Genomic DNA, 16,315 nt, shown 5'->3' on the forward strand with positions numbered 1-16,315 from the left:
GACTGTGAGGTACTAACCTAAATGCATTGCTAGATCTAAAAATACAATGTGCAACTCCCTATTTTCCACCTCCACCTTCCACCAGCTGCCTGAATCTGACGCCAAATCATGCCTGTGTTCTATGCACCCTGCAAAACCTTGGATCCCTTCTTTCTGCACTGTTGTATCTCTGAATCTATTTGGTTCCAAATAACTGATTCACCTCTGTGCCATGATACTAAAGAAAATCTTCCCTTCCACATTCAGGAGTGAGATGGTGCCAAACTGGCTCAGATCAGAGGACTCCTTCTCCTTGGTAATCAGGATTCCCACTGCTTAACAGCAGGCTTTTGGGATAGACTGTTTCTCCAACAGTTGTATTTTTCTTTCTTGGTATCCAAAATCCCTAACTACACCCCTGGTGTTGTACAAATAAAATCATTATTATTAATTGTGTTGACTCATGCTTAAGAAACCAAACAAAGGTGAAATTTACCATTTACATTTTAATTTAGAAACTTAACTTGACTAACAGATCCAGTTTGTTGCATATTACATTAAAAAAAATGACACAAGGTATTGCCAGAACAGTGTTGTCTGCATGTGAACCAAAGATTGTTACTCTCAGACAGTCGTCAGTTTATTTTAATACAGCACAGAGGCGGTAAGGTTTGGGACAGCGAGTGCCTCCCAGATTGAACTCCAGACTGGGCTGCTCTCCTTCAGGTGCAGTGAAAGAAAACCTCTGAAGAAGGGAAGTGAAAAAGAGGAATAATTCCATCCGGGCCAGCTGCTCCCCAAGACACACACGCTTCCCTAAGGATAAAAGGATGAGTTATTTTAACACAAGGGGTATGTTTGGTTACACTGCTGCATTTCAGAGTCTTCACAAAGGCTCAATACAACAGAGTCAAACTTTAAAGAGGAATTAAATGAATTAATGCAAAACAATGCAGTGCCTGCTTGAAGCTGAATCCAAAAGCCAAAGAACCCTCATGTTAAAATGCCTACTTTATTGCCTCTGCACTGGAATTAGCCAAGGACAGAAGCATAAAGTTTGTGGGTTGCCTGTCTATTTGCATGTATACGTACCCATCTGTCTGTCCAGCCAGCTCAAAATGCAAAAGTTGAATATTCTTAAGATAACTTTGGTAATGAATCAGCAAAGACTGATGGGTAGATTGAATGAAAATACTATGACAGATTTTCTTTCTTGTTGGGTATAACATGGTACAAAGTACTGCATTACTGTAATCACATTACATTTGTCTGTAACACAGTAGTGTAATGCATTACTGTCACTGTAAAATAATCTTGTTACTCTAAATCCTCCAGCTGTGTGTGAAACTGGCGCACTGCTTCGGCAGTCCTTGAGAAGGCTTTAAAATATTTTCTTCAAACTTTGCACACATATTCATCCTGACTCAAGGATGAAGTTAATAGATTTTGGAGGCTATTAGTCAAAGGTCAAGGTCATGGGGCTTGATTGCATCTCTACTTGTGAACGTGATACCTCAAGAATGCTTTGAGGGATTTTCCTTAACTTTAGCACTTTAGTGTCCATTGTGAACCCAGGATGTAGTGATTGGATTTTGGAAGTTATTGGTCAAAGGGTTGTGGGGTTCATGTACATCTGTTGCCTGTGAGCCAGTATCTATGGACAGCTTTGAGGGATTTTCTTCAAACTTCACACAGATGTCCACATTGACTCCATAATTTCGGGGAAAAAATGTACCAGGGTTAATTTTTTACTAAATAATTATGAAGCCAGGAGTTGTGGAAAATTAAGTATACAACCATAGGGCCTCAAAAACCAGCTCTGGCAATGTTTATCTTCTTGTATTACACAGCTGTACCTGCTGAAAAGGGAAGGAAGGCATCTCTCTTCCTAAACTGGCCATCTTGATCCAGGAAGTGTTGAGGGTTGAAGGAATGTGGAGTTTCCCACATGGTCTCATCATGTAGAACTGAGTTCAGGGTGGACAGGATAATGGTGCCCTGAGGAAAATGGTATTAATCAAAATAATAAATCAATGAATTTGTTAGGACATTATTGTGAAAGTAAATTCTTAACAATAGTTTGAGAGATTTTTCTTTAAACTTTGAACAAGTTTCCATTTGGATGAACTGAAATGATTTTGGAGGTCAAAGGTTGGGATTTTTGGGCCCAATGTTGATTCCTGCATGCACTCACACCAGAAGAGAAGAAGAATTCTACCAATCACACGACATCAAAAACCACCCCAGCCCTTCTTAAATGGTTCGGATCATCAAACCAATTTTCATATTTCACAATCACATCCCAAGTAAATACAAAATGCAGTGTCTGAATGATTACTTAATTTTTCAAAAGGGGGGAAAAAATCTAAACCTATCTGGCCCTATGTGAAAAAGTAATTTCCCCCCTTATTAAATCATGAGTTCACTGTGATTGACCATCGTTCTTGGAAAGTTGGGTTAAGTTTCACTGGCCACACCCAGGCCTGATTACTGCTGGATTTGTTGAATGAAGAAATCACTTAAATAGAAGCTGTCAGACAAAGTAAGTAGGCTACAAGATCTAAAAGAGGAACGCCAGAAAATCCTGAAGGCAAACGTCCGGCCATCAGTTCGTGCCCTCAAGCTCAAGCACTCTTGGGTTATGCAGTAGGACAACAACCTGAAAAGTACCAGCAAGTCCACCTCTGAATGGCTCAAAAAAAAAAAGAAACAAAAAAAAAAAAGAAGGTTTTGGAGTGGCCCAGTCAAAGTCCAGACTTAAGTCCAATTAAGATGCTGTGGTGTGACCTTAAACAGGGAGTTCATGCTCAAAAACCCTCCAATATGGCTGAGTTAAAACAATTCTGAGAAGAAGAGCGGGCCAAAGTTCCACATCGATGAGAAAGACTCATCACAAGTTATCACAAATGCTTGATTTCAGTTATTGCTGCCAAGAGTGGCACAACAAGTGATTAGGTTCAGGGCGCAATTACTTTTCACATAGGGCCAGATAGGTTTGGATTTTTTTTCCCTTAATAAAAAAAAAAAAAAACAAAACAAAAAAAAAAAGCATTTAGAAACTGCATTTTGTATTTACTTGGGTTGTCTTTGTGAATATTAAAAATGGTTTAATGATCTGAAATATTTAAATGTGAGAGTTGGGAATCAGAAAGGGGGGAAAATACCTTTTCACAGCACTGCAAAGACAAATATTTTAAATACGTGTTGTCATGTACCTTTGGGACCGTGTACTTGTCCAGTGTGGTGTCCTTGGTTGCCATGCGAAACAGATTTAGTGGTGCGATGTCGCCCATTCTCTGGATTTCATGGATGACGGCATTTGTATAGGGCATGTTTTCTCTGTCATTTAGTGAGGGTACTCTGGATGAACCAATGACAGCATCAATCTCAGCGTGGACTTTCTCTGCACACAATGAAAACAGAAAAAAAATAAGTGAGTCACTGTACAATGCTGACAACTGAACTGGGCCAAAATACAGGCGCTAGGACCTTTAAGACCCTGTAAAGTGAAATCCGAAGTTTTTGTCTTAACACGCTAGATATGTCGGAATATAGCTGCTGTAAACATGTGATACAGAGATCTACATGTGACTGAATTTTGGCTTGAGACTGTTAGTAAGTTTTTTACCTTTTTCCTGTCTTGGTTTAATCTGGGCGGGGCCTAACCTTGCAAAGCAGATGGATACGCCCATTTCTGAGTTATTCACTGACGAATCCATCTTGCAAAGCTCCCGTCTGAACTGTTTGGGCCAGTTAGAAATTGACAGGACCAATCAGTGATGAGGGGCAGTACTTTCAGGCGCAGCAGAGTCGTGACGTAAGCAAGTGGCAACAAGAGGCTGGTGCAAATATGGCAACTTAAAGTAAGTTTTATCAGAATATAACTACATTTTTTCGTTAAAAGAAGAAAAAGAACAGCAGTGGGTTGTTTTCTTTTCAAAATGATTCACGGTTCATGTTATTCCTCGGTAGCTGTGCATGCGTTAGTGGCTACGTCACGTTTTGTTGCTCTGATTGGCCCACAAAGATGTGACAGACAGAACGTTCATCCAATCACCCTCTGAGCTTTATTTCAAAGGCTCTGCCCTTTCCCAAATGCTTAGTATTACAGGTTTTTCAGATGGATGTGTGAAACAAATCAATCTGGCGTGTCAGGTTAGGCGGGGCCAATATGTGAGCTCATGATGTCACGAGCCCACAGTAGGGAATGACCCTGCCCCTCTAACACTACAATATAAAATCACAGAGCAGTTAAACTCAGTACAGTCTAATTTTATTTTATTTTACTGTTTAATCTGTATGGGTGAGGGTGAACAAGGGGTTAGGGAACAAGGGTTAAAATGTCAAAATGTGAAAATGTGTCAATGTATATCTGTGACAACAAAATGTGCTTCTATGTAACTAACACTACTAATTGACACAATAAAGTATAAAAAAAATTTTGCATTAAGTATTTAATCTTTTTCTTGTGAATTAAACACTGCCTGGCCCTTTTTCTATCTTACTGAACTCCTTAATCTTTCTTTTTCAATTCCTCTTCTCCAGCCTCAAAAGATTTTATTCAGCTTTTTTGAGGCAGAACTTGGTAGAAAAAAAAGTCCAATCCTGTCCAATGAAGAAAATAGTGGGGGATCCACAAACTGGTGGGCACCATCTTCCAAGGATGGACCCAGTCCTAACCCATCAAAAAGCTTTAACAGAGCACTGTACTTTTGCCGAGTACCAAGTAAAGAATATTTTAACGGTCACTCAAAGCAACACCGGTGTAAATATGGATTTCTTAATCACAGAATCCTTGTTTGAAAAGGACTTCATAATGCATAGCTTCCACTGACTTAGCCTGTGAGGATATCACAACAAAATAGAGACAAATACAAAACTAACCAGGCAAGGGATGTGAAATGCCTTATTTATACACGCCTATATTAAGAGAATAAAAATACAAAATCGCTAAGACCTTTAAAAAAACGCAGGCAACTATGACACATACACAAACACACACACCTTGTATTTGAGGGTAGTAGATCATGTAAAGCAGTCCCCAGTTTAAAGTAGTGGCAGTGGTTTCAGTTCCAGCACCAAACAGGTCAAGAGCGCAAAAACACAAATTCTCAATATCAAAACCAGACTCTTTATCCTCCTTCTATTAATACCACAAAAGACAGACAAAAGTTTTAGTTAATACACGTTAAAAGAAATTACAAAGAGGAACACAAAACACACAGATTAAAGCTTTTACCTCTCCCATCTCTGCGAGGAAGCAGTCAATGTAGTCTCTTGATGAGGAGGGATCAAAGCTTTCCTTGTGTTCTCTGATTTTAATTTCAATGAAGTTAATGACCTTTCGCACCAGTGAAAAAATCCTCTGGTGGGATCCAGGCAGCCACTTCATCAGCCATGGCACCATGTTATACATCTACAAAACAATAAGACAGTTACAAGATCAAGTATGACTCCAAGTTATCAAAAACAGGCATAGGTTGAAGGCTTGTAAGGAGCAGTGAAGCAATTTTTATAAGCATTGTTTTTTTTATTTCATATGGAGACTTGACACAGGTTAAATCACACGTGAACATGCTATTTAAGAAAATAATGCAAGCTGTTCTTTGCATTGCAACTTGACGTTAGCTCCAAAGAGATAATTGACCTGAGTTCTTGAGTTCTAGGTGGATATCTGGTTCTAAGGCTGAGGTTTCAGTACCAGAGATCAAGGATGAATCAACATCTGGTTTGGATAAGAAGCTCCTAATTTTGTCTCTATTTTTACCTCCGCCAAGGAGGTTATGTGATTGGCAGGGTTTGTTAGTTAGCAACATAACTAAAGAAGTTATGGACGGATTTTGATGAAGTTTTCAGGAAATGTCAAAAATGGCACAAGGAAGAACTGACCAGATTTTGGGAGTCATCCAGATCACCATCTGGATCTGGATTTTTTTTAAGGATTCTGTACTGTTGGGAGATAGGGCTAATGGTGGAGGTCTGTGCTTTCCGAGTGCTTTTCTAGTTTATAATTTGATCATTTGATCATCATTCGAAAAACCCATATAATCATCAGCTTAGGAATGAATGCAGGACTCAGTAAAGCTATGACCGTCTGTCAGCCTGGCTACAGTGCTGGAAAGGTGTCTAGGGTTTAGGGCCAACAGCTTCCATTCCATTGGTCGATTGTTTGGACGGAAAACTTCTGTTTGACCAAGATCACCCTGGTCGGCGATTCGTGTTCATTTTCTCTGTCTAGTTAAAGGTCATCATTACTCTACATTAGACTTCCAAACAGCTTCATAGGACTGTATGCAACTTCTCTAATAGGAGGTGTTGTAGCAAGCAAAATATCACCATCTACTGGCAGAATATAAAACAAGCCTTCAGGCCTAGTAAGGAGTAGTACTGAGTGTACTACAGCACTATTTTTGGATATTGAATATTTTAAATGTATTGTACTCTTAAATCATCCACCCCTTTTCCTTGACTGGCTTCAATATAGGTCAAGGCTCTGCATCTTCCACAGATCAAACTATAAATTTAAAATACACATCAGTAACATTTTGCTTGCATGGTGATTGTTAGAGCCATAACGTAATTTAGGTATAGTTTTGCATATTTTGCCTAATTTAGATAGTCGTTAATTTATTTTTTGATTTTTATGTTAGGATTGTAAGATAGTCTTGCATGCAGTCTTTTGCTAATATTAGTTTATTGTAGTATTTGTATCTAATCAGGATATCTGTGCTCGATTGGTTTGTCCTGCTACCGCAAATTTACCCTCTGCCGTAAAGTGCAGCCAAGTGTAGTAAAGTGATGTCAGGATACCTGCAAAACACATGCTCTAAGGGGAGGGTCTTTCAACTAAGCAGGATAGGGAGCAACAGTATTTCTGACCGTCGCTATGTCGTTTTAGTAGTTGTCGTTTACTTATTTGGAATAAAGATTACGGATTGCTTTATTTTACTCCTGCCTTTTTTCTTCTTTTGGATTATACATGGAATGCACGAGTCAGAAAATTTCATGTCCTGCAGGAAGTGGCAAAGGAGGTTTTTTGTTTTTTTGTTGCCACTACAGTGATGCATGGGTTAGGCACGGTTGCCTCACATTGAGGTTCCTGGTTGAATTCTGGTTGGACAGGGCCTTGCTGTGTGGGTTTTGTCTCTCTGTGCAAGCATGGGCTCACTTTGGGTTGTCAGGCTTCCTCACACAATACAAAGATTTACTTCTAAATTCAGGTCAGGTATGGGAGCTAATGCTGGTTCGGTACTTTGCCCCATCAACCTTGGTCCTGTACTGCTCTGGGCTCCTAATCAGTGTTAATTTTGACAGCTATTTGGAATTTTAGTCTCATTCTTAAGTTGAAATGCATTTTAGTTTTAGTCACATTGTAGTCATATTTACCCTTTATAGTTTTAGTCTAGTTTTAGTTGATGAAAACTCCAAAACATTTGAGTCCAGTTTTAGTCCAGAAAATGTCCTCACATTTTAGTCTTTACTTTTAGGTCAAGGATTTATTCTCTTGCCTAAATCTGGTACTAAGTCATGATAGTGTGTTTTACGCACCATGCCAGACCTGGGGCCCCTGTTTTCTATAGTTGAGAGACAAAATAGCTACAGATGCATTGTATTTTGACAGATATACCTACACATCATGGAATATCGCCCCAGCATCTGGACCAGCCCACTGGGTAGTATGTGGTGAGATGGATCAGACCTGGGAAATGTGCCAGGTGCCCCATAAAAGAGCAGCTGCCACTTCTGTATTTCCAGCTGACCCTTCCCATCCTTACTCACCTGAGCATGTCAGCATTAGATGCACAGTCTTGCCAATGATACCAAGAAGAAGAGAAGTTGTCACAAAGGCATCTTGTTGGTGGCTCTGGTCATCAGTCAAGTGGCCTCAGGTCTCAGTACAGTAAGACTGGGAAGACCAAGGACCAAAAGATTCTGACTTTCATCCACAAGCTCAAATACCGTATCCATCTGAGTTGTTTTTCTAAGGCTTGGCCTTTTCTGAAACATTGTCTATGGGAGGTTTTCAGATGGATGTTTGAAACAAATCCATCTGGCGTGTCAGGTTACAAATACCGGGTATGCCATACTGTCTTGTTCAGCAAACCCATCACCCCATGCACAAGTCCATGTCTTGGGTTGATCTCAGGCTTGCAGTCCAGTGACTGAATCAATGGATTACACTGCCAAGGTAGGTGAACTGCTCTTCAACCATGCTCTCTCCACTCACAGACCCATGTTAGACGACAGCATCCAAGGCATTCCCAAATGCCTGGATCTCTGTTTTGGCCCAGGAGTCGTGCATTCACAACACTTCAGCCTCCTCACTCAGCAAGTTAAGAGCCCCCACAAGGACATCTACAGTGTCCACAGCATCATCATGAAAGCTCAGGTCAGTGATCTGGACATCGCCAATTGACACCCCACAGCTCACTGCCCCTGGTACCCGCCCCACTATCCAGTTCACACAGGTTCTGAAGAGCGTAGGAGCTAAAACGCACCCCTGCCTCACCCCAGAATCATCTGGGAAGACATCAGAGGTGGAGCCACCACACTTCTCAGCACTCTCTGTACCAGAATATTGGGCTGGATGAGCAAACAAGGGATCCTGCAGAACTCCAGAATCCTCCAGAGGGTCTCTCTCACCATTTTTCAAAGGTTTTTGCTCAACTTGTTAAATAGTGATTCTACACTGGCCATAGGCGTGAGTATGAGCATGCCTCTGTGTTTGTCTCTACATGCCATTTGACACCAGCATTTTGTGAATGACTAGTCCAAGGTATACCATACTCCACTCAACCATAGCTGGGATTGAGGAGTCTATGCAGGTGTAATAGAATGTCTTGGTCAGCCAGATTCCTTTTGCGTATGTCCTGACTCCAAATGTCATAACCACGTCAATATGTCTGTGTCCATATTGTTGTGTTTCCTAACATCTTTGGCCAGATAAGCAAAACAAAATAAACAAAAACACAAACAAACAACAACAAAAAAAAAACAACATCCACTTTCTCATGAGAGGAATGGTGTCAGTGTTAGGGTATTGTTAATTTCTTCCCTCCTGATATTCTAGCATTAGAACAAATCCCTACTATAATAAAGGGGGATAAGAAACAAGACAAATAGGATAAAATCTCTCTTTTTATTCTCTCTTATATAGAAAAGTCAACACTGAGCTTTTGTAGATACTTGTTTTTGAACATCAGGCCTCAGCTGCTTGTGGTGTTGGCATCATACTCCAATCTTTAGTGTCACTCAGGGCATTGGGGATCTTAAGCTATTAAAATAGCTATTGAATTTACAGTTCTATTTTTGTTTTCCTCCACCACTGGCTTGAGCCAACTTCATCATACAGAGAGAGATTTGATTTGTTGTCTGTCATCCTATTATATAGGAAGTTAAAGAACTTTAAGTAACACAGGTAACAACACAATAGTTTGACTGATAACTGTAATGTGACTACTGTAGTTAGCAACAGTGATGTGCAAAATGACTGCAGTTTGGACAAAGGTAAGCCATTTACAGATTCAAGCACTGCTTTAAATGAAGTTTAATGTTATATCTGTCAGATGGCGGATAACTACTGAAATATGTTTTTCTGGTATCTAAATCACATTTTTACTAATACTTTCACAATTAGCCTTTGACTTCTGGGGTCTGGCTGGGTAAAACTGGATTCATAGCAGGTTATTGTGGAGTGTTAACATATGAAGCTCACCTGTGCACCTAGAGTTCCTTCTAAATACACCATCTCATGGAAGTCTTGAAGAATACTCTGGAACTGCTTGTCAGTGTACTCATAACGCTCGCCAAACACCAGGCAGCAGATGACATTGGACACAGCATTGTTTAGCAGTTGCTGGGCATTAAAAGGTTGGCCTATGAAGCAAAGAACAAGATGGGGTAAAAACCTAGTATATAACTGACTGCAATCTGGGATGCCTGTTTAAATTCCAGACTGAATTTTGTGTTCTGACTGAATGATTAGTTTTTGGGGTTTGTAATTGTGCTGTCCCTAATCTCTGTGGGTTGGGAATTGAAGAAACCTCAACATTTAAAACATAAAGCCCTGTCAGCAGGAAACAGCTAACCTGACATGCAGTATTGACTGAACATATCTCACACTCATCTGGGAATGCATCCATAGAAAGCAATTTGGAAGGGCAGGACTTTTCAGAAAATCAGAAGGTGATTTTAAGGTTGTTTTTATCTTTTATTTCATGAAGAAAATTGATCCAGTTTTAGTAAAATGGATGAAGTGCTAAAGCCATATCTAAGGTAATCACCGCAGTGGAGTCTGCCATTATCAATGGCTTTCTGCAAAGCAAAACCCCGCCCATAGCACAACTTAGTGTGGTATGGCTCTGAAAGTATAGTCAGTCAGTCAGTCACTCAGTCAGACACATACAGAGTCATGTGTAGGGCTTGTAACAGTGTCACCTAAAAAAATACATGAAATTAGTTCATCTTAACGTATGGTAATGGATGATATAAGGGAAACAGCAGGTTTTCTTTGTTCATTTAAAATAAAATCTTCCCTGTATATTCATTTGTATTGTATGTGCGTGCCTGCTGTCATTCTTTATATTGATATATGGTTAAAATAATAAAAGAAAAACAGACGAAATGATAAAAGGAGGATATGATGTGGGGGAAGAGGCGGAGGACCGGGAAAGAGACAAAGGAGCAGGTGCACCTATGGATTAGGGCCTGACGGAGCAAAAAGTAACAAGCTGTCCAGTAAAATAAATAAAAAGTAGAAAACAATAAACCGTATAGCAGATTACAAATCAAGCCATCAAGGAGTATCCCGGCTGGTCTTGATGCAGATGCTGGGCGAAGAGAGGACAAAGCAGTCTTTCCCTTTCGGATTAATCTTCTTGGATCTGGGTGAAATCGCTTCTTTTGTAACTTTTTTGTCTGGTATACCAGTTCATAGCAATCGATCGCATATTTTTGTTTTTTAACCGTTTTTTTCAGTGAGGATCTATTGTGTTTTTTCCATTGGAGAGAATTGGATTAAGATTGATATTGCCTTTGTGTTTCAGTGGATTCACAAAAGACACTTTCAAGTACTTGGATGTGGACATTTTTGCGTTTTTCGTTAGATTGGGACTTTTAGTTTATCTTGAAGTTATAAAGATAAATCATTATTTTTGTTGTGATCTACTTTTCATTTAATTTTATGCACGACGTGCGCTTATGTTTTGGGGGAGGGATTAATTAAATGTGAGACGCTTTGAATTTATTCGATTCTGCGGAGTGTTTTATTGATTGCATTTATTCAGAGTTGTTGTTCATTTCATTGTCAAATATTCTTTACATATAAAGGTTTTCTATTTTCCTGAAAAGTTCCCCCTTGTGTGTGTTTAATGCTAACTTGAGAAAGGTTAAGTGTTACAGGCTGACCTCAGTGGTCAGCCAAAAAAAAAGTAGATAAGACTTAATTTGGTTTATATAATTGTTACGATGACTCATTAACAAGTTGGAATCAAATTCTTTATACCTGTGCCAGCCACTGCTAAAATTAAGTGAACAGATGTCATTGCTTAGATAGTGAAGCAGGGAAACAGTCACATGTCCATGCCATGGTCCTGGGTTTATAGTCCAACCCTACAAGGTGTGGATATGCTTTTGTGTGCCAAAGTTAAAGTGTAAGAAAAATTGTATGCTTGTATAATTGGCAATTTATAAGTGTCATGGTGGAATGCCTACTATCCAGTTTATGAGTTTAAAAACCTAAAGCTTGGTGCTTGTTGAAAAATGAAAATTTATTCTTGCCTTGATGACTGGCAAAAGCCTCAGTGAGATATTGGCACTCCTGCTGGATGGATGGCTCCAAGGATTTCTTGCCCACTCCAAAGTTTCTGAGCGTATGAAGAGCAAATCTCCTCTGTTGCTTCCATGGATTGCCATTCGATGCCACCAGACCTTTGAGAAATACCAAACAAGGTACTGTTGAATGCAATTGGATAAAAACAGTACAACTTACACCCGAACAATACAGTGTACACTACCTTTATTGCCAGCAATGTCTGTAAAAAGTGGTATTATGGGGCGATCCACGTAGTCCTCTCCTCTTTGAACCAGGGCCTCCCTCAGAAGGTTGTAGCCATTAAGGACCACAATCCTTCCACCAAAGAGTCGAACACTGAAAATGTTCCCATACTTCCCTGCAAACTGAACATAAAGAACAGAGTGGTTCAGGTCAAAGTGTGACTTGACTCCTTCTTAAGATGGAAAAAATGAAGGAATCCATACAGCTTAAGAACATCTCAACATAAAAACAACTCACCTGGCTGATTTAGGTAACTGTTTCATGTCTAATCTCTGTCTGGATGGGACCACTTTTTCTACTTTCATGACTACTGTGAGTGTATGTGTGAATTTCATCTTTCAGTAGGTTTTTGCCTTCACGGTGATGATCACCTAAAATTCCCGTAAATACATTTCCTAAGCTTAAATGCTAAGACAAACAGGCAGGAATTTACTAAGGCGAATTTTGGATAGCTTTCTTAAGGACCTTTTCTAAAAAACGGAGACAGGCCTGGACACAGAACTGGCTTGGGCCCCTGACAAACCCAGAGAATAGACCCTAACCAGTTGAGATTTATTGGTAGTATCGATGTCTGAGTCTTGGATCAGTAGCATTGGTGCTAGCATGTGACCTGACTAACAGTTACCTCATTTTGGAGCTTAAAAGTGTGCCACCCATTTATTGGGCCCTGATGTTGAAATTTTTTATTAGTGCCGCCCTTTAACCCCATTCAACCACTCTTTCAACCCATTTACGGCACTTTTATTTGCCAATTTTTGGCACTTTTTACCCATTTCAGCCTTGTTTACCCAACCATGCCACTTTAAACAAATTTTTGCCACTTTTTAAACCACTTCTCACCACTATTTCCACTAGTTTTTGCCAATTCTATCTAATTTTTGGCCACTTTATAAACCCTTTTCACTACATTTTCTACCCATTCTGGCCAACTTTAAATCATTTTGCCACCTTCCACCTATTTTTGAATTTGTGAACCCACACATTTTTTGGTGGATTTTTGCCACTTTTAACTGCATTTCATATCTTGTGTCAATTTTTGCTACTTTAGACCTATTTTAGCCACTTTTGGCCCATTTTTGCCTTTTGTCACAATTATTTAATATTTCTTGCCTTAAAGGTGTCTCAGTTTCTTCTATATTTTATGGCATCCTGACATTTGTGAACATCATAGCTAAGGTATAAAGTCTGACTTTACTTTCCAAATGATTGGTAAAAAATTAAATATGTTTATCATATCTTAACTTTACAATGGACCATGATTTTGCTGACTCCATGGGCCGCAGAAGGCTCTCCCCTTTACCCCCCCTTATGGACGGCCTTGAACAGAGATGTGGGTTGACTTGGCAAGAAATGCTCATTTAACAATTAAAACTGCAGCATTCAATAACTGGAAAATCAGTGCAGATGTAAAACTACTGTTGGTGGAAATCTAAACATCTGAACATTTATCAGAACAGATGTTTAGTATGAATTTTAGTATAAAATCTAACATTTACTTCTGAAAAATAAATATCAGAAAATAACTTTCCTGCTGTGATCAACCACTGAAACTTTCTCATTAGTGTACTGGTGTCCTTGAATACCCTTCACCGCACTAAACGCAGTGGATGTGCAATTCATTTTAAGAACTTTTCACCACTTGTGCCCATTTTTTTTACTAACTGCCTCCTACTGACTGCGTTTTTTGCAGTATTATAAGTTTCTAGCATGCTCTACTGTGCTTTTAGTAACTCATGCATCAAGTTTGATATGTGTAGACTATACGATGACACCTCCCACAAAAAGCCGCTGTATGGCCTCCACTCACCTCGGTGAACTGCAGGTGAATCCTTCTTGGCTGGATCTGATGAAGGTTACCGATCAGAGGAAGAGCCCACGGTCCCGGGGGAAAGTTTGTGGGCACTCTGTTGTTCAAAACATCAGCTAATAACAAGAAAACAAGGGAAAATATCAAAATACTTTTCCAGTCCAGCCACTCAATCCCGAGTAAACTTGTAATTGTCTCCATTAGAAAGTTTATCTGTGCTAGCGTAAATATTCACTGCGCAACATCAGCAGGTCAACAGTTCAACAGTTTGCAAGGAAGAAAGCAAAGTTAATACTTCTTAAAACATGTCTTCCGGTTAACGCCCGAACCCTTCAAAATAAATGATATTGTGCAAACAGGAAAAAGTATTTCAATGCGTGTGTGCCTGTTACTTTACCAATAATATTTGCAGCCTTGAGACTGATGGGTAGAGAGACGTGTTTTTATATAATGACGTAGGCCAACTAAAGAAGTGAACTTTTTGATTTCTGCGAAATACCTGATTTGGTTTTTAGATGTGTTAAAATAAAACTCAAAGCTTGTAACATTATCCAAGGCCGCCCATAAGGTGGTATAAAGAAGAGAGCTTTCTGGGGCCCAACCAAATTGGGGTCCCCTGGAGGTTTGCAAAATCATGATCCACTGTAAAGTTAAACTGTGATAATCACATTTTTTTTGAACTTTAATTATAACCATTCTCACAAAAAGAATTTTATCCATTCATGCTGTAGTACAATATAACCTTTTATCCCAAATGTAAAGCTCTTTTCTTGAAACAAATGTGGACGGGAACACTGAAAAACCGTTAGGAAAGTAATGTCAGACTTCAAAGCTACTCCTACTCCTGCACAAACATCAGGAAACCAGAAAGTAAATCAGAAGAAACAGAGACAACTTCAATGGAAGAGCATTAAATAATTGTGAAAAGAGGCAAAGAATGGCAAAAAGAGGAAAAATGGATAACGAATGGCAAAAATGGGTGAAGAGTTGCAAAAGTGGGTTAAAAGTAGTAAGAAATGGTGAAAGGTGGCACTAATGGGTTAAAAGTTGCAATAATGAGAAAGAAGCATCAAAAATGGGTTCGAAGGCATGCAGAAAAGGCAAAAATGGGTAAAATGTGAAAAAATTGGTTAAGTTTCAAAAAATGGCAAAACTGGGTGAAAAGCTGCGAAAGCGGGCAATAAGTGGCAAAACTGATTAAAGTTACAACAAGAAGTAGCAAGAATTGGCAAAACTGGTTATAAGGGCAATAAGTGGCAAAACTGATTAAAGTTACAACAAGAAGTAGCAAGAATTGGCAAAACTGGTTATAAGGGCAAAAAGCAAAAATAAAGAAAAAAATTGATGAAAAATAGCAACAATGGATGAAGAATTGGAAAAAAAAAGAGTTAAAAGAGGTCAGAAAAAATGGGGAAAGCCAGACCTAATGGGTTAAAAGTGGCAATAAAGGGAGGAAAGGCATCAAATGAGTTGGAAGGGGCAAAGAAGTGGCAAAAATTGGGGGAAAGTGGTATCATTTACCTTTGGTGTTATGCACAGTTTAGCATTCTTCGATGCCATGCAGGTCACATTTTGTGAAATATAGTGGCCGATCTTTGGATTTCATGTATGACAGGGCTGCTGTTGAATGTTGGCTCTGTCATTAGGGAGGACATTCTGAATGAACCAATGACAGTATCTCTCTCAGCCTGGACTCTAAGTGTATGGTGAAAACAATGTGAGCCCTGTGTGAGCTGATGATATATATACGTATATATATTAAACACATAAGAGGTCACTTCTCTGTACAAATACTTATGTTCACATCATTAAGCAGCTGTTTCTTATTTCATCTAGATAATTGCATTTTTAACAAGGCTCAAATTCCTTATCCAACATTAATATGGAATACCTTGTTGAATTCACACACTGACAGAGGGAGAGGAGACAGTTTAATCATAATTGGTGTGGGATTTTATCAATCCTATCCTTATTTTTGCACTTTGTTAGATTTGGAAATCAAGTAACTCTATACTGTTTTCACTTGTCTACAGGTATAGAAGTCTCACTCTCAAGCCTCAATCACTCCTCCTCACTCCTCACTCCTCAAGCCCTCACGTTTCCCTGGATCCCTCGCTCACTCCCTCCTCCCTCGCTGCTTCATCTGTCTCCGACTCTGCTCCTGGATTCAAATACCAACAACTGATTACACAAATCACTACACATTAGCCTGCAACGGGTAACTGGTTTACAAGTATCCCTGAGCAAGCTCCAGAGCTAGGGCATTAAGCATCTCTAAGATGCAAAGTTCCTAAAATCCCTCAGATATTCAGCCTTAGACTAACAGTATATAAAAGACAAATGGACACACATGGTTATGCATTTAATGGTATCAGCATGTTGCCCTTACGCACAAGTAAAAAAAAAAGCCAAGCATAAAGACATATTCATTTATGTATTAAAAGCAAGTTTTGCAAAATCTACATTTACGTAGC

The 16,315-nt window shown here is 39.3% G+C and overlaps 1 protein-coding gene across 1 annotated transcript; it reads right to left on the bottom strand.

Moving 5' to 3' along the window:
- Nucleotides 1–372: 372 nt before the first annotated feature.
- On the bottom strand, nt 373–14,110 carry LOC121511984 (cytochrome P450 2J4-like). The gene is made up of 9 exons (XM_041790890.1): nt 13,842–14,110; nt 11,994–12,156; nt 11,758–11,907; nt 9,695–9,855; nt 5,219–5,395; nt 4,984–5,122; nt 3,195–3,382; nt 1,836–1,977; nt 373–795 (listed from the first exon to the last, which is right to left on the bottom strand). The coding sequence occupies exons 1-9, from the start codon at nt 14,040–14,042 to the stop codon at nt 620–622; spliced, it is 1,497 nt and encodes a 498-aa protein (XP_041646824.1). The 5' UTR covers nt 14,043–14,110; the 3' UTR covers nt 373–619.
- Nucleotides 14,111–16,315: the final 2,205 nt, after the last annotated feature.

This window comes from Cheilinus undulatus, linkage group 7, assembly GCF_018320785.1.
Source record: "Cheilinus undulatus linkage group 7, ASM1832078v1, whole genome shotgun sequence".
Taxonomy (NCBI): Eukaryota; Metazoa; Chordata; class Actinopteri; order Labriformes; family Labridae; genus Cheilinus; species Cheilinus undulatus.